The sequence below is a fragment of the Strigops habroptila genome, chromosome Z (assembly GCF_004027225.2).
Source record: "Strigops habroptila isolate Jane chromosome Z, bStrHab1.2.pri, whole genome shotgun sequence".
Taxonomy (NCBI): domain Eukaryota; kingdom Metazoa; phylum Chordata; class Aves; order Psittaciformes; family Psittacidae; genus Strigops; species Strigops habroptila.
The window spans coordinates 86,988,928-87,015,069 of record NC_044302.2 but is presented as its reverse complement, the minus strand read 5'-3'; the positions used below and the strand labels follow the sequence as shown (position 1 = coordinate 87,015,069).

The 26,142-nt window shown below is 44.6% G+C and overlaps 1 protein-coding gene across 1 annotated transcript; it reads right to left on the bottom strand.

The window, feature by feature from the left end:
• Positions 1-12,508: 12,508 nt before the first annotated feature.
• Positions 12,509-15,413, bottom strand: RPL37 (ribosomal protein L37). The gene is made up of 4 exons (XM_030471293.1): positions 15,317-15,413; positions 14,440-14,575; positions 14,063-14,147; positions 12,509-12,738 (listed from the first exon to the last, which is right to left on the bottom strand). Exons 1-4 carry the CDS (start codon positions 15,317-15,319, stop codon positions 12,669-12,671), a joined length of 294 nt encoding a protein of 97 aa, XP_030327153.1. The 5' UTR covers positions 15,320-15,413; the 3' UTR covers positions 12,509-12,668.
• Positions 15,414-26,142: the final 10,729 nt, after the last annotated feature.

Genomic DNA, 26,142 nt, shown 5'->3' with positions numbered 1-26,142 from the left:
AGTGTGATGGCTCCAAGTCTTTCAGAATTCCGTTGTTTGCACTTTATCTTCTATCACTGACCTTTGTTTCATGTCTCCTAGGGTTTTTCTTGTTGGCCACTGTCTGGGGGAAGATAATTCAGACTTGGAAGCTTGTATTTCATGACAGGCCATTCATTTGCTATTGCGTTCTGCAGGTACCCTCTGTAGGAGCTGGAGGATGTTCTTTGAGCCCTTCTGAACTAAATGCTCACTTCACAATTGTTGCATTTGCAGGAGATGAGATTTAGTGATCCAGATAATCCTTGGTTTTGTCTGTTGATGTTCCTAGCAGTTCCATGGAAGTGGATGGGTCTGTGTGCCATGAAAAGCATAGATCCCCTTGAACGATCAGGGCCCGAAGAGGAGGCATTTCCAGATGGCCCAAGTAGTAGGCTAGCCCCAAACTCCTGGGGTTTTTATTATGACTTTAGAACTACTTTTAGTCTAAGCTTAGTGGGAAGTTGGGCTATAGCTGTATGCACCACAGGTATCACAAGAATGGAGGGTTTTATCATTATGGTTATTTTACTATGGCAAAAACTTTTCTGGGCTTTCTCTATATAAACATCCCGATTGAGTGCGAGTATCAAGTAATAGTTTATATTCACCAAGCAAGAATCTCCTCACTGCTACAATTCAGTGTTTGTTTTTTTCAGTAAATGGAAATTACGGGAAGGAATAATAGTTCCTGCTGCAGTTTCAGGCTGTTGAAATTCTCACATTATAGAAAGAATCCTAATTTCAGCATTTCTGAATACCTCCTAGAGCAGAAGCTGGCTCTGGCCACATGTGGGCATTGTTTTTCATTATGCAGTAGTTAACAAGTTGTGTTACCAATGTGTTTATTAACACTCACTGCTCTGAATCAGTCCTCCTCACCTGTATGAAACATTGCCGGTTGTGACTTTCACAACTTCAATATCTCTATCTAATCTGCACTAGTGTCAGGATTTATAGTAAGAAAGTTTAGTCCTACAAAGATGAACTGGAGATAGGTGGTACTGTGTCCATCTTGGCATTCGCCAGTTGTATTGATTTGCACTTGCAGACATGTGCCATTCATCCTATTCCTTTAGTTCTCTGCGTTCAATATACTACTTCTTTCACACTCTTGTCCAAGCAAGTGTGTCAGTAAGATCAATGCTTACAGCCAAGTGCTCAGAAGCAATCCTATTTCATAGCAGTCCTGTATGCTCATAAGGTCATGAGAAAATGTTACAGAAGACAAATAGGTATCCCAGGCCCAACCCTACAGTGTGCTACGGACTTCCAGGAAACCAACAAGCGTTTTAGTTTCCTGTGGACTGCAGTGGACATGGCACTTTTGGCTGCACACAGACTCACTTTCAGCTACTGGGGTTTTACAGTGTAACTAAGGGGAGGCTTCTTTTTTCATTATTCTTACGGGTAAATATAGCATTCTGTAGGAATATGTTTTAACAAAGGAAATTCTGGCAAAATAAAACTTCATTTCAATATTTTGCGTCAGACATCTTGTCACGTATTCTGTTACAGTGTATTGTAAGTAACAGAAATTAAATTGCAATATTTTGACTGACAAATACATGCTTTTACTGAGAACATGATTTTCCCGTTCTTTTCAAATATGAGGATTGTATTTTGAAATGCAGCAGATTTTTTTTTTAAAGTGGAATTTGCAAGAGGGTGGAAGTTATTTTTGCTGTATAATTCCACTTGAGGGGAAACCCACCAAGGGCTTGGCCCAGGGATTTGCAAAAGTGAGGAAATAACCCTTATTTTCTGCCTTGTGAATTTTCAGATTTGGGGGTGGGGGTGGGGTTCTAGAGAAAAGCAAGAGTGGTGTGGTAGTAAGTCAGGCCTTTAATGTCTTACATATCTCTGACTGTAAGTGAAAGGGACATGCAGAATCAATGGGCAGCTGACCATCTTACATCAGTTTGAGGCAAGCAGTGACACTGAGAGCTGCAGTCAGTCTGGGTTTGTATCAGTAGGATTAAAGGCCAGTTTTATATGAGGCAGAATATTTCGCAGGTCACAGCACCTTCTGGTTGTTAATATACTGGATTCTTCATATTCCCTTTCCTTTTCCTTAACAGCCTACAGTTATTCCAACCTCCATCCAGCCTTAGACAAATGTTTCTTCGAATTTCCCATGGGGCAATTTCTATTGAATTTCTAATTACAGATGTACCAATGTACATTAGAGAGAGTGGATTCATGTGTGAATTACAGCTGCTATTTCCAGATTGTGCTACAGACCATGTTTGGAGGCAGCAGTCACCAAAGACCACCCATACCCCAGGAGAGGGAGCACCTCTTGTCCATGGGGAGCAACCTGGGCACTCTGCAAGCCTCCCAAACCCAGCACACAGGTTCCTTTTTCCGCTCTGTCCTCTCTGTCCTCCCTCACTTCTTTCCTGCCTCTCTCCTGCGGTCCTTCCCTTCTTCCCTTTCTTCCTCCCTCACTTTTCCTCTTTTTCTTACCCCTTCTCTCTTCTGCCTGTCTTTCCCACTCTTTCTGTCCCCACTGAGACACTTCCATCTAGTGGTATTGTGTTGTCTGAACACCAAACCAAAAGGGAGTGCCTTGCCAAAAAACCACTTGTCTAGTATCAGTACATTAACATTTCCCTAGTGTTTGATTTCTTCAAGAAAGAAAATTCAGCTCCTCAGTTCTTGATATCCTGTATATCTGTCCTGGGTTCAGCTATAGCAGTCATTTTTCTCCTTCTTAGTAGCTGGTGCAGTGCTGTGTGTTTTAACTTTCAGCCTGGGAACAACGCTGATAACACCGATGTTTTTAGTTGTTGCTAAGTAATGTTTATTCCGACCAAGGACTTTCTCAGTCTCATGCTTTGCCAGGGAGGAGGGGAAGCCGGGAGGAAGCAGAGACAGGACACCTGACCCAAACTAGCCAAAGGAGTATTCCATACCACAGCACGTCATGCCCAGTATATAAACCGGGGGGAGTTACCCGGAAGGCCCAGATCACTGCTCGGGTCGGGCTGGGTATCGGTCGGCGGGTGGTGAGCAATTGTATCCTCTCCCCTTGTTATTTCACTAATCATTATTATCATTGGTGGTAGCAGTAGTGGTTTGTATTATACCTTAGTTGTGGGACTGCTCTTATCTCAACCCATGGGAGTTACATTCTTCCGATTCTCCTCCCCATCCCTCCGGGAGCGGGGGGAAGAAGGGGGGGAGTGAGCGAGCGGCTGTGTGGTTCTGAGTTACCAGCTGGGCTCAAACCACGACAGTTCTTTTTGGCGCCCAACGTGGGGCCCGAAAGGTTGAGATAACGACAGATCTGACCAGAGTGTGTTTAATCATATTTGTGATAAGCATTCATTGTTACTACTTGTCACAATGGTGATTATTTGGCTCTCAGACTTGTTGCGCTTGATCTCAGAGTTTCAGCATGTTGTACCTTACTTACAGCCACTATTTGCTGTTTTAGTGTTTATCGGCTGGGGGGCCTGGGCTAAGGTTCTTGTTTCACTGTACTTCATGGGAATGACTTGTAATACAATAGACTCATTGATCATGAAACTGGTCTGGTTTGTGCTTCCAGCGTGGCCATCACCTCTATACATTGGGAGGTATATAATGAAATATTTTAGCAATTGCATATCTTTTTTTTTCTCCTCGGGGGGTAAACTTACGAAGGAAGCATTCTCTTTCACTCCCCGCTCCCCCACCAGCCTATTTGCAACAGCAGTTGAGAGTTCTGAAGGTTTTAGATGGCCTTTGAGTACCCTTGAAACCTGCCTGCTGATTGTGCTGGGGATCAGCATGTTGGCAAACATACGGAGTGTGTTTTACCCGTGGCCATCCCGTCGCAGGAACATCCTATTTCGTTTAATCTCAAAAATTCAGCAGTATCAGGTTCGAATCTGGTCTAGGGTTAGACGACGATATAGGAGGACCACCAAGAGATTTTCCCTGAGGCTGGACAGTTATGAGTGGCAGGGTGTGTGGGATAGTATGGGCAAGTATCTAGGCCAGTGGGCCCCTCCAGTGCTTTGGAACTTCACCACTGAACAAGTGCAACATCCGGAAAAACTAGTAAAACACTTAAACGAGGTGTGCTGTCGTCCTGGTTATACCAGAGAGGGACAAATCATGGCAACGTGCTGGGGCTTGGCCTATGCCTACAGAGCCCTGCTCAACACTATCCAGCACCTTCAAAGGTAAAAAAATGTCTCTGGATCTGATGGCAAAACAACAGACAACACAGCTATGCCAACTACAAGCACAGCAGCTACTCAGACCCTGACCACAACAGTCAACACAGCTACTCCAAGTACAGCAGCTACATCAACCCCAGTGACAAGCACAACAGCTACTCAAACCCTGACAACAGACAACGCAACTACTCCAACTTCAAATACAGCAGTTACACCAACCCCAGTGACAAGCACAACAGCTACTCAAACCCCGACAGCAACAGACAATGTGGCTACTCCAAGCACCGCAGCTACACCAACCCCAGTGACATGCACAGTAGCTACTCAAACCCCGACAGCAACAGACAGTGCAGCTGTTGGTGTTACTCAACTCCCAAGCACAACAGCTGCACCAACCCCAGCAATAGACATTGCAACCACTCCAATCCTAGTGGCAGACACTGCAGACACTCCAACCACAGTGACAAACACTGCAGCTAAACCAAATGGCCAGTTTGTGACAATGTCTGTTGCCCCTGTAAGCAAAAGCAGACGAGAGGCACAAAGAGCAACCCACGAAGTGAAGAAAGATGAAGACCCAATGCCATTACTACATGCAACAGCATCTGAACAAGAGTTACTACTACGTGGGTCAGAGGAAGAGGAAGAAGAAGAAGAGGTCACTTCTCGACCCCGGACCTCAACCGAACTGCGGAATATGCGAAAAGATTTCACCCGTCTTCCAGGGGAGCACATTGTCACGTGGTTGCTTCGGTGCTGGGACAATGGGGCCGACGGTCACGAACTAGAAGGTAGGGAAGCCAAGCAGCTGGGATCACTTGCTAAGGAAGGAGGAATTGACAAAGCGATTGCAAGAGAGAAGCGAGCCCTCAGTCTATGGAGGCGGCTCCTGGCAGCTGTGAAGGAAAGGTTTCCCTACAAAGACGATATTACGAATCGCTCAGCCAACTGGACCACGATAGAGAAAGGCATCCAGTCCCTGAGGGAATCAGCCGTTATAGAGATGAGCTATCGTAGGCCGGATGCCAGGAACACATCCGTAGATCCAGATGAAGTCGAATGTACATGACCCATGTGGCGGAAACTTACACGGAGTGCGCCATCATCATATGCCCACACATTGGCATCAATGACCTGGAATGACGGAATATCACCAACAGTGGATTGCCTGATTCGTCAACTCCGAGAGTTCGAAGACAATCTCACCCCTTCCATCATTTCAGCTGTGGAAAAACTGTCCCAGGAGTTCAAACAATTGAGAGACGATTTATCCGATCTATCCAGCTCCCCACGCGTACCAACCCATGTCTCAGCTATTAACAGAAGGCGCCCTACTGCTCGAGAAAGAAAATATAGGAGGTACACGCCACGGGCTACCCTATGGTTTTACCTGCGGGATCATGGAGAAGACATGAGAAAGTGGGATGGAAAACCTACTTCAGCTCTGGAGCAACAGGTGCGTGAACTGAAGAGGAGAACAATGGTCAAGGATGATCCTCCCAGAAAAGCTGCTGCTCCAGTCTCTGGTGAGCAGTTTCCCAGATGGAGTGAAAGAGCTGATTTTACTCCAGCTCCTGTGATAAGGAATACTAATCCCTTTCTACAAGACAGAAGTGGAGAATTTTGTGATCACTGTTAGAGGGGCCCTGCCTCCAGCCAGGTGGAGGAGAGGGATAATCGGGTTTACTGGACTGTGTGGATCAGATGGCCTGGCACATCAGTCCCACAGAAGTATAAGGCTCTAGTAGATACTGGTGCACAGTGTACTCTGATGCCATCAAGGTATCAAGGGGTGAAACCCATTTATATTTCTGGAGTGACAGGAGGATTCCAAGCGTTAACTATGCTGGAAGCTGAAATCAGCCTGGCTGGGAGGAAGTGGCAAAAGCACCCCATTGTAACTGGTCCAGGGGCTCCATGCATCCTTGGCATAGACTATTTCAGGAGAGGGTACTTCAAAGACCCAAAAGGGTATAGATGGGCTTTTGGTATCGCTGCCTTGGAGACAGAGGAAATTAAGCAGCTGTCCACCTTACCCGGTCTCTCAGAGGATCCTTCTGTTGTGGGGTTGCTGAAGGTCGAAGAACAACAAGTGCCAATTGCGACCATAACAGTGCACCGGCGGCAATATCGCACCAACCGAGACTCCTTGATTCCCATCCATAAGCTGATCCGCAGACTGGAGAGCCAAGGAGTGATCAGCAGGACCCGCTCACCCTTTAATAGCCCCATATGGCCAGTGCAAAAGTCTAATGGAGAGTGGAGATTAACACTCCAGATAGTAGACTATCGTGGCCTGAACGAAGTCACACCACCATTGAGTGCTGCCGTACCGGACATGTTAGAACTTCAATATGAACTGGAGTCAAAGGCAGCCAAGTGGTATGCCACAATTGACATTGCCAATGCATTTTTCTCAATCCCTTTGGCAGCAGAATGCAGGCCACAGTTTGCTTTCACTTGGAGGGGCGTCCAGTACACTTGGAACCGACTGCCCCAGGGGTGGAAACACAGCCCTACCATCTGCCATGGATTGATCCAGACTGCACTGGAACAGGGGCAAGCTCCAGAACACCTGCAATACATTGATGACATCATCGTGTGGGGTGATACAGCGGAAGAAGTTTTTGAGAAATGGAGGAAGATAATCCAAATCCTGCTGAAGGCTGGTTTTGCCATAAAACGGAATAAGGTCAAGGGACCTGCACAGGAGATTCAATTTTTGGGAATAAAATGGCAAGATGGACGCCGCCAGATCCCCACAGACGTGATCAACAAGATAACAGCAATGTCTCCACCAACTAACAAGAAAGAAACACAAGCTTTCTTAGGTGTGGTGGGGTTCTGGAGAATGCACATCCCAAATTACAGTCTGATTGTAAGCCCTCTCTACCATGTGACCCGGAAGAAGAATGATTTCAAATGGGGCCCTGAGCAACAATAAGCCTTTGAACAAATTAAACGAGAAACAGTTCATGCAGTAGCCCTTGGACCAGTCCGGGCCGGGCCAGATGTGAAAATGTGCTCTATACCGCAGCTGGGGAGAATGGTCCTACCTGGAGCCTCTGGCAGAAAGCTCCAGGGGAGACTCGAGGTCGACCCCTTGGCTTTTGGAGTCGGGGATATAAAGGATCCGAGGCCAGCTATACTCCCACTGAAAAAGAGATACTGGCAGCCTATGAAGGGGTTCGAGCTGCCTCAGAAGTGATCGGAACTGAAGCGCAGCTCCTCCTGGCACCCCGGTTGCCTGTGCTGGGCTGGATGTTCAAAGGCAGGGTCTCCTCTACACATCATGCAACTGATGCTACATGGAGTAACTGGGCGGCACTAATTACACAACGAGCTCGAATGGGAAATCCCAGTGGTCCAGGAATTCTAGAAGTCATCATGGACTGGCCAGAGGGCAAAGATTTTGGGATGTCACCAGAAGAGGAGGTGACGCGTGCTGAAGAGGCCCCACCATATAATGAACTGTCAGAGAGTGAAAAGTAATATGCCTTGTTTACTGATGGGTCCTGCCGTATTGTGGGAAAGCATCGGAGATGGAAGGCAGCTGTGTGGAGTCCCCTGTGACAAGTTGCAGAAACTGCTGAGGGAGAGGGTGAATCGAGTCAGTTTGCAGAGGTGAAAGCCATCCAGCTGGCCTTGGACATTGCTGAACGAGAAAAGTGGCCAGTACTTTATCTCTATACTGACTCATGGATGGTGGCAAACGCCCTGTGGGGGTGGTTGCAGCAATGGAAGCAGAGCAACTGGCAACGCAGAAGTAAACCCATCTGGGCTGCTGCATTGTGGCAAGATATCGCTGCTCGGGTGCAGAACCTGGTGGTGAAGGTACGCCACGTAGATGCTCATGTACCCAAGAGTCGAGCCACTGAGGAACACCAGAATAACCAGCAAGTGGATAAAGCTGCTAAGATTAAAGTGGCTCAGATGGACTTGGATTGGCAACATAAGGGTGAATTATTTTTAGCCCGGTGGGCCCATGACACCTCAGGCCATCAAGGCAGAGATGCAACATATAGGTGGGCTCGTGATCGAGGGGTGGACTTAACGATGGACACTGTTGCCCAGGTTATTCACGAATGTGAAACATGTGCTGCAATTAAGCAAGCCAAGCGGTTAAAGCCTCTCTGGTATGGAGGACGATGGCTGAAGTACAAGTATGGGGAGGCCTGGCAGATTGACTATATCACGCTCCCACCAACCCGCCAAGGCAAGCGCTATGTGCTTACCATGGTGGAAGCAACCACCGGCTGGCTGGAAACATACGCTGTGTCCCATGCCACTGCCCAGAACACTATCCTGGGCCTTGAGAAACAAGTCTTGTAGCGACACGGCACCCCAGAGAGAATTGAGTCAGACAATGGGACTCATTTCCGAACAACCTTATAGACACTTGGGCCAAAGAGCATGGCATTGAGTGGGTATATCACATCCCCTACCATGCACCAGCCTCTGGGAAAATCAAACGGTACAATGGGCTGTTAAAAACTACACTGAGAGCAATGGGTGGTGGGACTTTCAAACACTGGGATACACATTTACCAAAAGCCACCTGGTTAGTCAACAGTAGGGGATCTGCCAACAGGGCTGGCCCAGCCCAATCAGAACTTTTACGTACTGTAGAGGGGGATAAAGTTCCTGTGGTGCACATAAAGAATTTGTTGGGGAAGACAGTCTGGGTTATTCCTGCTTCAGGTAAAGGCAAACCCACTTGTGGGGTTGCTTTTGCTCAGGGACCTGGATATACTTGGTGGGTAATGCGGGAAGATGGGGAAGTCCGATGTGTACCTCAAGGGGATTTGATTTTGGGGGAAAACAGCCAATGAACTCAATTGTACGCTGTTGCCTGCACTATAACACTTTTATAGCCCACCAGCTAGATATCTTCAGGTCGCCAGCAATTGACCCTGACTTCCCTCCGATCATCACCTCAACAAAGAATGAATTTTGAGGAAACCAGACGAGCTCAGCAGTGACCAGACGAGTTTGGCGGTATCATCAGCAGGCAACAACCCAACACTACGTACTGTCCCTCCTGCCCTGAAAAACTATTACAAGAGATGGAGCCTGACATCATGGACTGGATGAGTTCAGCAATTTTACAGGGATTGGTCCATGGACTAGGGAATGATATCTTTCTCTGTGTGTGGGTGTGGGTGTATATATATGTGTATATATGGGATAGGGGTGATGGTGTGCTGAGAGATGTGGGATCTGAGCATGACATGAATGGTATGGAATAAGGGGTGGATACTGTCCTGGGTTCAGCTATAGCAGTCATTTTTCTCCTTCTTAGTAGCTGGTGCAGTGCTGTGTGTTTTAACTTTCAGCCTGGGAACAACGCTGATAACACCGATGTTTTTAGTTGTTGCTAAGTAATGTTTATTCCGACCAAGGACTTTCTCAGTCTCATGCTTTGCCAGGGAGGAGGGGAAGCCGGGAGGAAGCAGAGACAGGACACCTGACCCAAACTAGCCAAAGGGGTATTCCATACCACAGCACGTCATGCCCAGTATATAAACCGGGGGGAGTTACCCGGAAGGCCCAGATCACTGCTCGGGTCGGGCTGGGTATCGGTCGGCGGGTGGTGAGCAATTGTATCCTCTCCCCTTGTTATTTCACTAATCATTATTATCACTGGTGGTAGCAGTAGTGGTTTGTATTATACCTTAGTTGCAGGACTGCTCTTATCTCAACCCGTGGGAGTTACATTCTTCCGATTCTCCTCCCCATCCCTCCGGGAGCGGGGGGAGGAAGGGGGGGAGTGAGCAAGCGGCTGTGTGGTTCTGAGTTACCGGCTGGGCTCAAACCACGACAATATCAAAAGTGTCAACACACTGGGCAGGGCCAGTAGCAGTGGTGGGAGATTTAAACACGGTATAACCAAAACTGGCACTCGGTTGTTGAGACGATCTGCTCCAGTGTTGGCACCATCTCTACGGGAGTGCTGTAGCGCAGTGTGCTGGGGAGGAGCGGGGGTCTCCTCAACCAGGGGAACTCCAAGGAGCCAAGAAACCCACCAGGAGCCCTTAGCTCTTGTAACAGCAGATGGCAAGACCTGTGCGGGGCCAGGAGCGATGGTGGCCAAGCCCCTCACCTATAAAACAACCCCCGTGGCAGCACCAGCGAGCAGGAACACCGCGAGCCGTGCACGTGAATGGAGCAGAGCTTGGCAGTTTGTGTAGGACAGCTGCTGTAGCTCTGCCGGCTTGGCCAGGGAGCACTGGCATGTACCTGGCAGCAGCCCGTGTCCCCTCTAAACTCTGCACCCACCGCAACTGATCTGTCTTCCCAGGCAGAGCTCAATGGGAACACGCTGCCAGGCTGCAGGCTGTGCCCTGCTCCTGCACCAGCCAGCTGCAGTGGGCACACCAGCGGGAGCTGCCCATAGGCAGAGGAACTCCTGCTTTGGGACAGAGCTTTGGGAGGAGGGGAGTAGGTTGAAGAGTACCGGGGGGTCTGAGGAGATTGACTACTGGAACCGCACCCCATCATCGCTGGGACAGGCCTGTCAGGCAAATAGGACATGGTACGGATATTCTCTCTCCATCCAGCAGAACACAGTGACTTAAGCAGTAAGGGGCAATGGTGATAAGTTCCTGCCCAGCACAGTAGATGCATCTCCTCTGTGACCTCATCTTCCCAGGTGCCCTGGTACAACAGGGAAAGGCTCTGCAAGTGGAATCAAACAATTATGAGGATGATGGTGCACCTAGGTTTGAGGTGTCACCAAGTTTAAGTCGATAACTGGTAACCCTCAAGATGATTGTAACAAGATCTCAACAAAAGATTATTCATATACTGAAAAACCAACAAGGCAGTCCAGCTTTCAACATTTAAGAAAACACTTCAAAGAACTGAAGTGCTTCAAAATCTATACCCAGTAAAGCTTTTAGTTCAACTATGGCCGATACAAGAGCTACCTTTGCTTTTCTGAATAGGTCTAACACAAACCCAAGTTAACCGATTTCCTGTCCCTCACCAAGAATTTTAAAACAGTTCAAAGTGCAGCAGCTATCAAATTTGTTGTCTATAAAATCAATTCTTCCTGTAGGTAAAATTCCCCCTGAAGCGGTTTGTTTACTTCTCAACTTTCAATCACTGTTACCTTGGTACGCATTACACAAATGCTTGTTCTTCAGCCTGATTCATGCTGAAGAGCTAGTAAGTAGCAGCAGCAAACAGTAAAGCACTGGCTCTTGCAGTATCATATCATGTGAGTCAGTGTAACACGTTGCCCAGAACAAAACACCCACATTACAGGAAGATCATGCCAGACTTTGCAAAACAAAGGCTTTCACTCACACCCACACTCAGAATACCTTCTGTAGCACTGCGCAACAAGCCCTTAGAGCCTTGCTGGCCTGTTTTAAGATGCTTTGAAGCACTTAAAACTGAGCGTAACTTTGTTGTTACACTCAGAGTAACAAAAACACCATTACTGCCTCCTACATTTATGAGTTCCCCTGTGTATCATCAAACCCCACATTTCAGATGCACTTCTGGGCCCTGCATGTATATGGATGTGTAGTACATGCAAAGTGTATTTTAACAGCTTCACCACCAGTTCCAGACTGTCTCAGGAGGCCCAGTTGAAAGCAGAGCGTGTAGTGCATGCTGCATGTTACCAGAGCAGCAAGATCTTTGTTTAGGGAACAGCCCAAGTAGATAAAGTGTCCGAAAACATAAACTGTACTTAATTTAAAAATGCAAGAAAGTGCTGCCACGTGCAGTCCCAATTTCACACCTGGCTGAAAATTTCATGAGGCACCAGTCCACAACTCCCCAAGGGGACTTGCTTCTGGATCATGCTACCTACCATTTACTGTTTACACCCAACATATTTAACACAGATCACCTTGTGCATCGGCTTATCTCACTGACCTCCCCAGACCATCTTGGCACCTTCTGTCCCAACTACAGCAATCTCCAACCCCTTTGTGTTGGGCAGTATGTGTGCTTCAGACTTGGGAATTCCTTTTTGCCAAAGCCTCAATGACCCACTGAATAAGCAATATTGTTGCAGGCTTTTCAGCCCCACGCTGTGAATAAAAGCCAAGACTGGGTGTGCCCTGTTAACTACTGCCTCCTACAACAGCAGGCAGAGTCATTATTCAAGTTACCCTCTTCAAAATAAAATTCTGACTCTCCATACTAGAGCACAATGAAACTTAGGGGCAATCAGGGCAACTCCATAGTGTGAATACTCCATTTTCTCTCACAGGTGAGCTCTATTAACACATACAAGCCTCTTTAATTTCAGCACAGAGATAATGATCCTTTTCAAGACAGAGGTACTATCAAATGAGAAATGAAAGGATTGTTTTTAATAAATCGCTTCAATGCATACGATCAAGAAACACTGTGTGTAAATATACGTATTTTCAGGAATCCTCCATTTCACTGAAGTAGAACATAAAAGGTGACAGATTTTCTGTATAAGACCATTTATTTTAACAAACAGATGAGTCTTTATGATGAACTGGAGGCTGCAACAGCTGCTCTCTTGGGCTTCGGGGTGGTTCCCTCACGGAATCCATTCCTACAAGTAGAAATATGGTTACTACGTTTTGAAAGGATAATTCCCGCTCCAAGTTATTTTCTTACAAGCAATGTTTTATATCAAGTTCACCAGTTGTTTTCAGGGATGCACTGCAATCACAGCAGAATTCCTATGTCCGTTTTTAGTAAGAAACACCTTATTAACAAGTGTTTTGAATAAGCAATATGGTTTTCACTCCTTTCTGCTGAAGCAAATCTGATTTCTTCAAATAGCAAGATTTCAGTTACTGAGTGAATACTACAAGACTGCATCAGATACAGCACACCTGCTGAAAGCATACCTTATTTCACGTTCCTGGCTAAGCAACTCATCAGAAGATTTCATGTGTGTGAAATGCAAGCCACCTTCTTACAGTAATCCTCTATGGCTACAACCAGAGATTAGGATAGACATGACAAAAAGAAGACTCAGTCCCAAGCTCTCTTTTGGATATGACATTTCTACTTCACCAATGCCCAGTGGAACGCAGGCTACAGCTGCACACTGCAAGGTGTTTTCTGGCTGCTGTTGGGAAAGTCTGGGCTGACCAGAACAGATGAACTGATCTCTTAACTACACCCTTGTCTAGGACTTAGAGGACTCCTACTTTTTGCTACTAAAACCAATCCACATTTTTACAAGACTCTTGAATTGGTATTTTTCACTCAGCTTTCTAATGCATTAGGATAGAAGCTAGGGCTCGGTTTTAGAACATGCAAGTCATACCAAAGAATTTCTCAGCGAGTTTAACAGTACGGTATCTCTACCATTACCTCAAAAGTACAACTCAAAGCTTTGTAACAAATTTCAGAAACCTGTAAATCAGAGTCTGATGCTTTAGCTACTTCCTGCTAACTTGAAATAAGAGAGTTAACTACCTAAGTTATTTCAGTCCTGAACTTTATTTCATGGGCAAAAGAGAACTGCAGTGCATTTCTGACTTGTGTCTTAGGCAACTCCCACACTTCAATGCAACTGGCATATTGTCTCACAAATAGAGGCCACACTACACAAAATGTATCTTTTAAAATGTGGGTATTTAAATACAATAATCTCTGTGTTCTGTAGTATCTACATTTAATAGAAATGTCAGAGCTTGTTATACTCTCTATGCCTTAACAGGGAGCGAGTTTTTTATCCTGAAAGGAATATGCAGCCAATTATATAAAACATCATTTATTTCATCGTACATTAAAGAACAAAGAACATACATCATCAAGTGTACTAAATAAATAAAAATGTTAAGGTTGATTGATGAATTTTATCATTAAGTGGTACCTACGCAGGATTTCACACCATGCCATGTTGTAATAAAACATTATACCTGAACCGACGGTAGACCTTTTTCAGGTGCCTCATGCGACCAGTACCAGTGGTGTTGCGTCTTTTAGCCTTTGCGCTCCAGTTATCTAAAATATACAACTTACTGTTACTCATTTGCACCAAATAATTAAGTTGCACATTACATTTGTATAGTACAGTTATCCTTATCTGTCAGAAGAGTAATTAAAATAAAGTCAATTTCTATGCAGTAATACTGCATGTTAGCTAAAATATATGTAAATCAGCGTTTGTTTAATAAACCTCAAACATTGCAAGATGACACAGTATTCCTCTTTGGTCAGAAAAAAGTCAGACTACTGAAGAAGACAAATAAGCACAAGTTTTTAAACTAAAGTCAGTCAAGGGTGTGTTACTTACACTTTCTCTTACGCTTAGCAGGATAACCACATTTTCCACAGGTAGATTTCTGCAGATGGTACGCCTTGGACCCACATCGGCGACACAAGGTGTGAGTCTTATTTCGCCGCTTACCGAATGACGATGTACCCTTCGTCTGAAAACCATTTCAAGACATGGCATGTTGGAAATATCACCAGCAGTTACACAAGTCATGCATCTAGACGAGCAAGCTCCTCTAAAAACCGGAGCCCAATACCCACGTCAGCAGCACACTGAACGCTGAAGCACCAACTCAGTTTCGCCTATAGGTAGCCTCCATTTCTAGAAATCACTTCCTTGCGCCTCCCTCCGCCATTCCTTATGCTCTCCCTTCCACCGCCCTGTTCTGAATAACACCGAGCTGTTCTCTCCAGCTGCCTTCCTGTCTCCCCCAAGCTCATCGCTGATGAACACTAAGCTGCTTTTTGCTTGAAGAACGGTGATCTGCCTCCTGCAGACCCGCCGCACAACTCACCGCAAGAGGCTCTGCCCGTCGAACCCGCGCTGGCTACGATGCCGCACGCCGGCCCAGCATGGCCCGCACAACGCACCCACAGACCGCGCAGGAGAACCCAGAGGCGCCCGGGCGGCCGCAGGGCCCCGCCAACGCCGCGGCCTCCCCGACCAGACAAGGCCGCCCCGCGCCCCAGCAGCAGTGGCGGCGGCGCGGCCCGCTGCCGGGGCCCTCAGGCCCCAGCTCTGCACCGGCCCCCCCGCAGGCGCCGCTTCCGCCGCCAAACCCTGCCACAGCAAGAGCGCAGGGGCGCCCCGAACACCAGAAGACTCCCGCTACCCCGCGGGACCCGGCACGGAGGCGATGGCGGCGGATACCCAGCACCCATGCCCCGCCACTCACCATCTTGCCTGGCCACCAGCACCAAAGAGACCGAGCCCCGCCTCGCTTCCGCTAAGGCCCGGCTACCGCTTCCGGAGGCGGGCAGCTGCAGCCTGGCAGGGCTGGCGGGGTGTCTGCCGTGCTGCCCGCCCGGGCCCGGCCCGATGGGGCCGGTCTCCCGGCTGGTACCGGTGTCGTTGTGGGACCCTGGCGGCCCGGGCCCGGGAAGCTCGGTGCGGTGTGCTGAGGCCGTGGTCGTAGTTGTAGCAGCCGAGGGGTGTCTGTGTATAAATCTGTATCTGCCTGGTAAGGAGAAACGTGTAATGCACCCAAGCTGCCTTACCGGCACATTCGTTTTTAAGTTTAGTGCTGCTGCTCTGCCTCTGGTGCCGTCCAGAAGTAACTTCTGCTCCGCTGCGTTCTGCAGAGCCCTGCTTACGCCTTCAGAGAAAATGATTTTAATGAATGAAATTAAGGGGCAGAGTGGTTTTTGCTCTAATAACACGATTTCAAAGTGAGCTGCCTCACATCAGCAGGGATCGGAGGGCTGGAGCACCTCTTCTGTGAGGAAAAGCTGAGAGAGTTGGGCTTGTTTAGCCTGGAGAAGAGAAGGCTCGGGAGAGACCTTTTTGCGGCCTTCTAGTGCTTAAAAGAGGCCTAGAAAAAAGATGAGAGGCTTTTTAGCAGGGCTGTTGCATTAGGATGAGGGTAATGGTTTAAAACTAAAAGAGAGGAGATTCAAGCTTGATGTGAGAAAAAATTCTTATAATGAGGGTGGTATGATACTGGCACAGGTTGCCCAGAGAGATGGTGGAGCACCATCTTTGGTGACATTTCAGGGCCAGTCTGGATGTGCTTCTGGCAACCTGATCTACTCGAAGATGTTCCTGCTCATTGCAGGGGGGTTAGGCCTCGATGGCCTTTGAAGATCCCTTCCAACTTTACCTATTCTGGTGATTCTGTAAAAAATAGGCAGTTATTTCTGCACTCTCTGCTTGTCCATGTCCCCCTGGGCTCCCCATGCTCATCGCAGTCTGCCTGCAGCCGAAAGCATCACAGTAAGGCAAAGTCTGGATCTATTCGTATTCACCTGTCAAATTCTCACTGCCAGTCTATCGTGTTTGTCCAGCAGGACTGACAATATACATGCAATTTTATCTTAGAATAGTTAGTTCTGGGAATATAATCGTACAGAGAGAAAATGAAGAAATTTGGGGTTTTGAAGAAAATTGGGATTGAAGAAATTTTTTTTTAATTCACTAGTTCAACACCTTATGTCTCAAAGTCAGAAATTGGGCAATAAGCCAGTTATTTAATCCTTGATTGTTGAATTAATCTTGTCTAACACTCTTGGTAAACATATATTGTCTCTGGCATGCTAGATCTCACTCCTCACTCCTACTTCCCAGTTTACTGATCAATAAATGCAGTTATTGCAAAATGCAGCTGTCTGGGCCTGCCACAGGCCAGCGAACTGTGGGGAACCCTGCCACAATGAACAGTGGGCAGTTGAACCCCTGTGATGTGGAGTGGAGGCTTATTGTCCAGAAAAAGGGATCCCCCCATGCATAATCCTAGAGCAGTGAAACTGTGTCCAACTGCTGCATTTCCCCTCCTGTTCAAAGCAGCCTTGTTACACTTGTCTCAGTGTTAAATTTAGCGGTCATTTGTTTCCTGAGCATGGATTCTCACTGCCTTTATATGTGGGAGGCTTTTGACCTCTGCTAAGTTTGAAGGATTGGGACAAAAAGCCGTTTTGACTAAAGTCACCCTTGTTTCCAGACACATGAAAGTGTGGCCCAGGTGTTCACTCAGTTCCGTTATTTTTGTGTAGTGATTGCTATCACAGAAATAACACGGAAGCAGAGGTCTTTGCTCATATTCAGTTTACTTCACCTGAAAAATCCAGCAATTAGTCCATCAATGGTCTTGCTGTAGTTAAAGGAGAGATATAAATGGTTCAAAAGGGTAAATCACCCCTTAATTAGCGTGTCTAAAGTAGGCCTGGAAAAATTACATTTGGGGAGGAGCCCTTCTCCTTCCACTAGTTCTAACAGGAGCCTAGACAGACCCCTTAGGCTAGGCACATAGATGGCTAAAGTTAGTTAAAATGAATTTTGCCCTGACTGATTAAATGAAAATACTGTTATAGCAATTTGGTCTTTCTTGCCAAAAATCGGAAGAGAAAACTTGGTGTGTATGGATGAAATGCCATACAGAAAAAAAAATCCCAATTAACTCCAACAGTATGGATACATCCTACAGGCCAGACTGGAGGCATATTTCTCCCAGCAACGTTGCTGTGTGTCATTTAACTATGCCTCCATTCTTCTTTCTTTCTCGTTAAATCTCAGAAATCTGGAAGATCCTATGAAGACATTGGACAGATGCCATGGCAACAGCTTCCAAAGGAAGTGTGTTGGTTTGGCTGCCTGAAAGGATATACTGCCAGAGGAATTATTCTTGTCTTCTGTGGGATAAAAATAATCCTGTTCATTTACATGTCTTCAAACTGGTTAGGAAAGAAAAGTTTTTGTGTCTTCATGCAGTTGTCTTCAGTGTTCAGGAACACTGCATACTTTTAGGGCAGAGGCTGGGCAGAGCTGTGGCTGACCCAGTACATTGCAGAAGCTCTTAGTCCCCATGCAGGTCACTGATGAGGACAGAGTTCATTGCCCATAGTGAAATCCAGTGTGTTCAAAACCCACAAACTCATGTCCTGGCACCTGCTGACTTCACCAGCCTAAATAAAATCATAAAATGGTTTGGGTTGGAAGAGACCTAAAGATCATCTAGCTCCAACCTCCCAGCCATGAGCAGGGATACCTTCCACTAGACCAGGTTGCTCAAAGCCCCATCCAACCTGGCCTTACACACTTCCAGGGATGGGTCAGCCACAGCTTCTCTGGGCAACCAGTTCTGGTGTCTCACCACCTTTGCCGTGAAGAACTTCTTCCGAATATCTCATCTAAATCTGCCGTTTTTCAATTTAAAGCCATTTCCCCTTGTCCTGTTGATGTACAGTGAGAATGGGATTTGCCATGCTCATAACAGTGTCTGGCCCGATTAACAACATCACTTGGAAAAAACAGACTTTGTATAAGAAGTACATTCCTTACTAACTACCTTAACCTTGGAAGCAGAGCTAAAGGACTGATAAAAGGAGAACATCTGCACCAGAAGGTGCACAAAACAAGTACTAGAAAATAAGTAGTTAATAAATGACAGTAGCTGGGTGAAAGGCAAAGGTGGCAGGGGGAGATTGTGACCACTGACTTAATTTAGGACCAAAAAAGCTTGTCCCTGTCCTCCCTTCATGGAGCATGTGTGCTAATTTACATGGCAAGCAACAACAATTTACCAGATACAAGATAAAGTACTAATTAATCATACATTTGGTAACTTTTGACCAATGACAAGTAATTTCTTTGTTCTCTGAAATGTATATATCTGATGTACACAAAACTAAGGTCTGCTGGCTCTGTGGAGCTTTCACCTAGCACCCTATTTTGCAAAACCGCTGACAATAAAGTACCTTTATGTATATTGTGTATACAGACATTTTGCGCACCAGGTAACACTTTCGGGACAACACTATCACTATATGTCCTTGCAGAAAGTCCCTCTCCAGCTTTCTTGTAGGCCCCTTTAGGTATTTGAAGGTCTTCCTGGAGCCTTCTCTTCTCCAGGGCTGAACAACCCCGAATCTTTCTCAGTGTCCTGGTTTTGGCTGACATACATAGAGCTAATTTCTTCCTAATAGCTGGTGCAGTGCTGTGTTTTGGCTTTAGTCTGACAACAATGCTGATTACACACCAATGTTTTAGGCTGTTGCTAAGTAGCGCTTACTCTGATCAAGACTTTTCAGTCTCATGCTCTGCCAGTGAGGGGCGGGGCACAAGAAGGTGGGAGGAACAGAGACAGCACACCTGACCCAAACTACCCAAAGGGTATTCCATACCACAGCACGTCTATGCCCCAGTATATAAACCGGGGCGGAATTGGCTGAGGTGGTGATCACAGCTCGGATGGGCTGGAATTGGTCAATGGGGTGGTGAGCAATTGTATTGGGTTCCTGGAATTTTATTCCTCTTTTTCTCTTTTTCGTATTATTTCTAGTATTTTTATTATATTTCACTTTTATTTAAATTCTGAAATTGTTCATCTCTCAACCTGCAGGTTTTACCTTCTTCCGATTCTCCTCCTCATCCCACTGGGGACTGGGGAGAGTGAGCAGCTATGTGGTACTTAAGTTGCTGGCTGGCTGAAACCAGGACACTCAACCTGTCTTCACAGGTCACCAGGGTGCAGTACAGCAATACAGTCCTTGATGTGACATGGTGGGATTTGCTCCAAAAATGAGTGGTTGTACGGGTTCTGCAAAATCTGAACACTGTTGAAAGGATTTGTGTGTGGCACATGCAAGCCTGACATCCAAGCAAGTTGTGTCTGATGTCATCATATGGTATCACATTATTTGTGCACATATTTAGCACCCTTTGCACAAGCAGGGATGACATCAGAGGATAGGAATAGTGAAGATTCAAGCTTCATTTACAGTAGAAGCCAGTCAGTGTTTGATACCAAATATCTTCAGAGGTGCAAACAAGCTGAAGTCTTTACTTCTAAATGTGATCTTAGATCAAAGGTATGCCTTTCAGTATCCTCTTGGATGTTTATCACCTTGACCTAGGTGACACTGTCTCAGGAAGGCTGCAGAAGAACTGAGGAATTCAAGGGCAACATTTTCATGAGGTTCAGTTTGGATGCCTTTGTTTCTGGACATCATCTTGATTTGCAGAGGTAGACACCTTGGTTGGAATAGGTGGGAAAGAAACTACACTGAATATCTGTTGCCAAGCAGCCACAAGAAACGTAACTTCATTTGTACAGTATGCAGATTCTTCTGTTTGATCATGTGTGAGTTTGAACCAGAAACTTTGGTCACCACAAGATGACAGTATAGTTCAACTAAAAATTTTTCTCCTAAACAACTCAGTACAAACTCTCTAAACAGTAACTGTAAATTAGGTAAAGAAGTGGAAAACAACATTATCTGTACAGTTCTTACATCTCTATGACAATAATAGTTGATATGATCAAACAGCAATGCTTATGAAAAAGGCTGTTGCATCCTGCTAAGAAGCGAGTAAATGTAATACAAAAAGCTTTCACTTGTTTAAGATGAAAATGGATAGAAGAAAATTAAACAGCTGTCACTAAAGTATGAAATTGATTGTTAAAATGTAGTGGAAATGATAAATTATAAAAACTCTTTGTATAACAAAGCTTATACAGTGTGCATAAAATACATTTGAGACTGTTGCTTCCTATAGCCAGTCCTGAATGGGAAGGGAAGAGCTCCTATATCACAACTATGTACTCTTTCCATGCTTTCAGACTCTTCCATAAAGCCAGCACAAAATATGACCCCTCATGTAGCATGCAGAAATCAATGCCAGAGTTTAATAATCAATTATTCAAACTCACACTAAAGAAAGTCTCCAAGTGTTTTTCTCAGTACTGAATTAGAATTTTTCATAGTCATCCTTTCAATTTGTGATGCATGAATATGTTTATACTGATGATCATGTAACAGCTCTTCTACAATGCTCATGAGTAAATTACATTCGAAGAGCAATTTTTCACTACTTCTCCTTCACACTGAACAGAGAGACCAGACAGTAGTCCTCATAACATGGGCAAATGCTCAGAGGGTGGCGTTAATACATGGCAAATAATGGTTGAATGAATGACTACCAGCAGAAGCAAAAGCTCCCCACTCATTTCTTCACCTGACTTTAACTTTTATGTTAGGATAGCTGGAGAGGTGGGGATCCTGGGTCCTTCCCCGCCAGAAACCCCACAAAAATATCTCTTTGTTTCTCCGTCTAGCTAGGGGAACAGGGGCAGCATATCTCTGCACAAGCGGTAGCTACAAATCTGGGACACACTTGTTACACAGTGCAACAGCATAAATAAGAATTTTAAAATTTTCCTAGTTTTTTTGTTTGTTTTTTTTAATGCTTATGCTTATGTACTTTACAGGGTTATTGTGCATTGTTGCATAAAAGCAGTAAGTCTCAGAGGGGATTTCACTGACTAGCCTCAGGCTTGCAGAGCTAGTTGTGTGGCAGTTTAAGCTGAACACCAGAAGGGGTGCATAGGAGAAATCCACAAGTTCCTTTACAAAGTGACAGCCATTTTCTTCTCAGTTTTGTAACAACTAAATATTCTTGTGCTGTTAGTAGTATTTTGATAAAAACAACCGATATTGATCTTGTTTTGTTTGATACTGTTGACTTAAGTATTTTTTGTGTTATTTATACACAAATGTGTACACATAGAAGCATAGAACAAAATTTTCACCGGACATGCACAAAAAGCATTTAATAGAATCACAGAATCATAGACTGGTTGGAAGGGACCTTAAAGCTCATCTAATTCCAATCCCCTGCCATAGGCAGGGACATGTTCTACTAGACCAGGTTGCTCAAGATTTCTTGTCAGCCGCTTTAAGTACTGGATGCTGCTCTAAGGTCTCCCTGGAGCCTTCTCTTCTCCAGGCTGAACAATCCCAGCTCTCTCAGCCTGTCTCCAGAGCAGAGCTGTTCCAGCCGGAGCATCCCTGTGGCCTCCTCTGGACTCACTCCAACACACCATCATCCTTCTTACATTGGGACATCCTTCCTATGTTGGGCCACCACATTTCAGCCACCGCAGTTGGGAATTGTAGTCTGTATTATGGAAAGGCCCAGCTTCTGAGCACACTTAGCAGTATTAGCAATATTTTCTTTCCTTTTTCTTTTTTTTTTTTTTTTTTTACTAAAAGATTTATGAAAAGCTTGTCTGATTCACAGCTATACACAGCCTTTATCTAAGCGCAGACATTATTCGTGGAATTTGCTAACTTGAAGGCAGAGTGTCTAAACAGATCTTACAATGTCAACTCTTTTATTATTCAGAATGTTCTCATATAAATGATATATGGGCATACTTTTTCTAAAAGAAATATAATTTCAACTGGCTGGAAAAAAAAAACCAGCAACCTTTCTTGCAGAAATGTTGAAGTAAAAGTCTGCCAGAAGCTCAGGAAAGGAAGCCGTCTTAAGTTTAAAGTTAGATTCAAACAGTTGGCCATCTTACCCTCTCAGTTTTCTAGCTTTTTATGTGGGATTAATCACTTGCCTAGATATATCTCTGTCATCATATTCTCTCCATGTGTTACTCAGCTGTGCTTTAACTGCATATGTGAATGATTTTATCTTTAGTAAAAGTATGTGAATGATTTTACTTCTCATCAGCCATTCCTTAGAACATGTTGACTTGACGTTCTCCTCCCAGAATACTTCTGGGTAGCTGGAGAAACACATGTGCGTGGTTTATAGTGCTTTCTGTCTCCAAAAGTAAGCAGATAGTTCAGATTTACAAGACACATCCAGGTTTGACACCTGTTAGTGTTAAAAGCGCTGGTACAGCATGTACCTGGTACATGGTATGTAATATTTCATGTATGTTACAATTCAAAGTATCCAATTGTGTGAATAAATACAAAGCTGTGTACAAAACATGCATTAGCGAAATATAAATGATGTCTGATTTTCTTCAGGAATATGTATTACTTCTCACAAATATTTACTGTTCATACATTTCAAGTTTTCCTTTAGTCTAACATTCAGGGGAAAAAGTACAGATGCCTGTAGTAAAGTGGAAGGTCAGAGGAGAAAACATTGGAGAAAACTGGGGCATTCAGGATTAATCTGAGTAAAATAAGCCCAGTGCATTATTTGTTATTTATTTACTTCATCTCACATCTCACTTCAGGTGTCTCAAAGAGTTCACTTTGGGACTGTCACAAATGACTGCTTTCCTTGGTCATTCTCTACCTTCTCTAGAAACAAAAATAAAAGCTCACTTCAAAGTAGAAAAACCTGTCACTTGAACAGCACTCTTTAACCTATATGAAATTGTGGGGTTTAGCTTTAGTATTTGGATGTGAGACACTAACTGTAAGAAAAAAAGGCTTTGCAGTGGACTGAAGTGGACAAATGCAAGTTCCATATTCATTAAAGATAAAGCCTGTTTCCCCAAGAAAAATAAATTTACCTTCCTTCATCAAAATCACTGTTGCATTTCATTATTTTCACCAGCTGAGAATCTTCCCTAAGTAAAAATGCTTTGCTAACAAAGGTCAGCTCAACTTTGCAGTTACAAATGTTATCTTCTGTTTATTCTGGAATATGTTTTCCCTGTATCAGGCATTTTCAGCTTTGCATTTACTGGAACTGAGGCATGCTGGCTCCATCAGGGAATTCCCCTAATACCCATGCACAATTTCCCCCTTACACTATTTCACTTTAATAAAAATAGAGAACAAAATAGTGCCCAGCCTTACTAGTGTGTGCAAAGAGGACACAGAGAAGAAATGAAGCTTTTTGATTTTTTTTTCCCGTATCACAGCATGGGGCTTACAGTCGTGTGGCCACAAGGCTTAGATTAGACTACCACGTGCATCACAGCCAGTCTTCTGGAGGGGAAGGCTGTGCACCAGCCGGCAGGACACAGCAAGATGCTGTTATTGGTCTGCCTGCCGAGACAGCAGGTACACAGAAAAGTTTCCCAAAATGCCTGATTAAGTAGCTCCCATTATTATGATTGGAGCTACACATTAGCATCTTTCTGTCTCTAAAAGGCTGCCTTTGGATGGAGCAGGGCAAACTCCTCTTTGCCAGCACTTATGCAGATGCTGGAGAGCATGCCAGTACTTACAGTTTTAGATTTGGTTTATCATATTAGTCAGTACTTGTTAATTAATCAGAGTAAATTAGAGATGTTTTTCAGTTGTGCTTGAACGTGTGTTAGGGAGAGATGTAGCCTAAAAAGTGGCTGCTTGAGAAGGAAAAAAATGCCTGAGGGTATGTTGTACTGTAAAAAGGTCACAAAACTGTGACAAGTCCAAGCCTGCTTATTCTGTCTTATTGTGTTTTAACAGCAGAATAAAACGTTGTAACCTTCAAAGCAACTATATTGGTAATTGACTTTTTCTGCTGAGTCTCCCAACCATTTTACAAGTTTGTTATTGACTTCAGTCAAAACTGATCACCCGCTTTTCTCAAGGTACCTTTCTCATGGCTGATGCATGTTTTTATGTGGCAGTATTTCCCTGCCCTAGCTTCATTACTGCCTCAGAAGACATAATGTATAGTCACCAATAAACAGGCAGAAGTGTGCACCGCTCTTGCCATGACCCTGTGCTTCAGTGCTGCTTCTTTGAACTGAACCGCAAGTACAGAGGAAAGCCAGAATAACTTGCAATTTTAAGGGCTTATAAGCTTGTAGAAGAAATAACAAATGTTGAGCACACCTGAATTTCTCTGGAGCTGAGGTGAATCTCTGTGACTACAACAGCCCTTTCTTATTACTGGTATGTGTTTTCATTTATTGCAGTGTGATGATTGTGGTATTCATAGGATTTGGGGAGGACAAAAGTCAATGCTATGTCATTTCTGTTTCTACCAATGCTCGGCATGTCCGTTGTCTCCATGCAAGTTTGCAAAAGCTTACGTTATTTGTTGAACTTTGGTTCCAACAGGAAGGTATCTACAAAAGCTCATTCCAGAAAGTTTCACAGTAGCAGTTAGGGTTAATTACTGAATTCGCGAGTAAGCTGACGAAATTTTAATGGATTTCAGATTGTCCTGAAAATGTTGTAGTTCAAAAGGACATCCTACTAAGATCTGTTTCTTTGAAGTCTTGCCTTCATTTTCTTCCCTAACTCTCCTTTTAGGAGTGGAATCTTTGTTCTGCTTATTGAACCTTTTTTTTTTTTCTTTTTTTTCGGGTTTTAATTTCAAGATACTTGGACATTTTCAGAGGGATATTGATGGACTTTGATGAAAAATTTTTGTTCAAAGTTTGCTGTTTGAAGCATTTTGGCTTTCCAACTAGTTACAATAATAATTCTAAAATATGTAATGCACATACATTACTGATTCAGAAAGAACCAGAAATATAAAAGCATGGGCAAGGTTGCTAATGGATGATGTTTGTCATGTTATTCACTAAAAAGAACAATCATAAGGAGATGGTATTTTAAAAAGCACCAAGACATCAGGCTTAAAGAAAAATTCTGTATCAGTATCTCAAGATACTGCTGTCTCAGGCAGTCACATAAAGCTGCTTATGAATTTATTAAACTTTATATATTAAATTAGTAGTTAATATAGAAAAATACAAGATGCAATCAACAAGAACTTAATTCATTGGATACATGTGAAAAATTGACCTTTTCTGACACTGAGGGTTAATTGCTTGCAACAGGCTCTGCAGTCCTCCATATGGTTTAATTTCTGATGTATCCCTTTAAACACTATGTGGGGTTTTATGTCACTATTAACACAAATGCAGTAATACTTCCACCAATACTTCCACTTCAGCCTGTTTCATGTGACTTTTTCAGTCTTTAAAGCTAATTTAATTCACCTGTTTTATGTATGTGTGAGCCTCTCTGTTGCTGGGTAGGCATGTGAGAGCATATAGTTCTGTTGTAGGCACTCTGGTCCTTCACGTAGCTGGCAGGTGGTCTTTCAGAAGAGCTTGTGCAGAAGCCCTGGTCCCTGTGAGCTCTGTGGGCATGATTTTCAAGGAGGACCTGACTAATGAAGGTCATTGGAAATGTCATTCATATTTACTATCCATACTTTGGTTGCAGGCATCTTCAAAGACAGATGGTCTTAGCAGTCTTTTTCACCCTGAAAGTGGGATGTCTCAGGGAGGCAAGTATCAGTAATGGCAGAAATGAAAAACATGTATTCAACTTCTATCACAACCTAAACCAGACCTGTCTG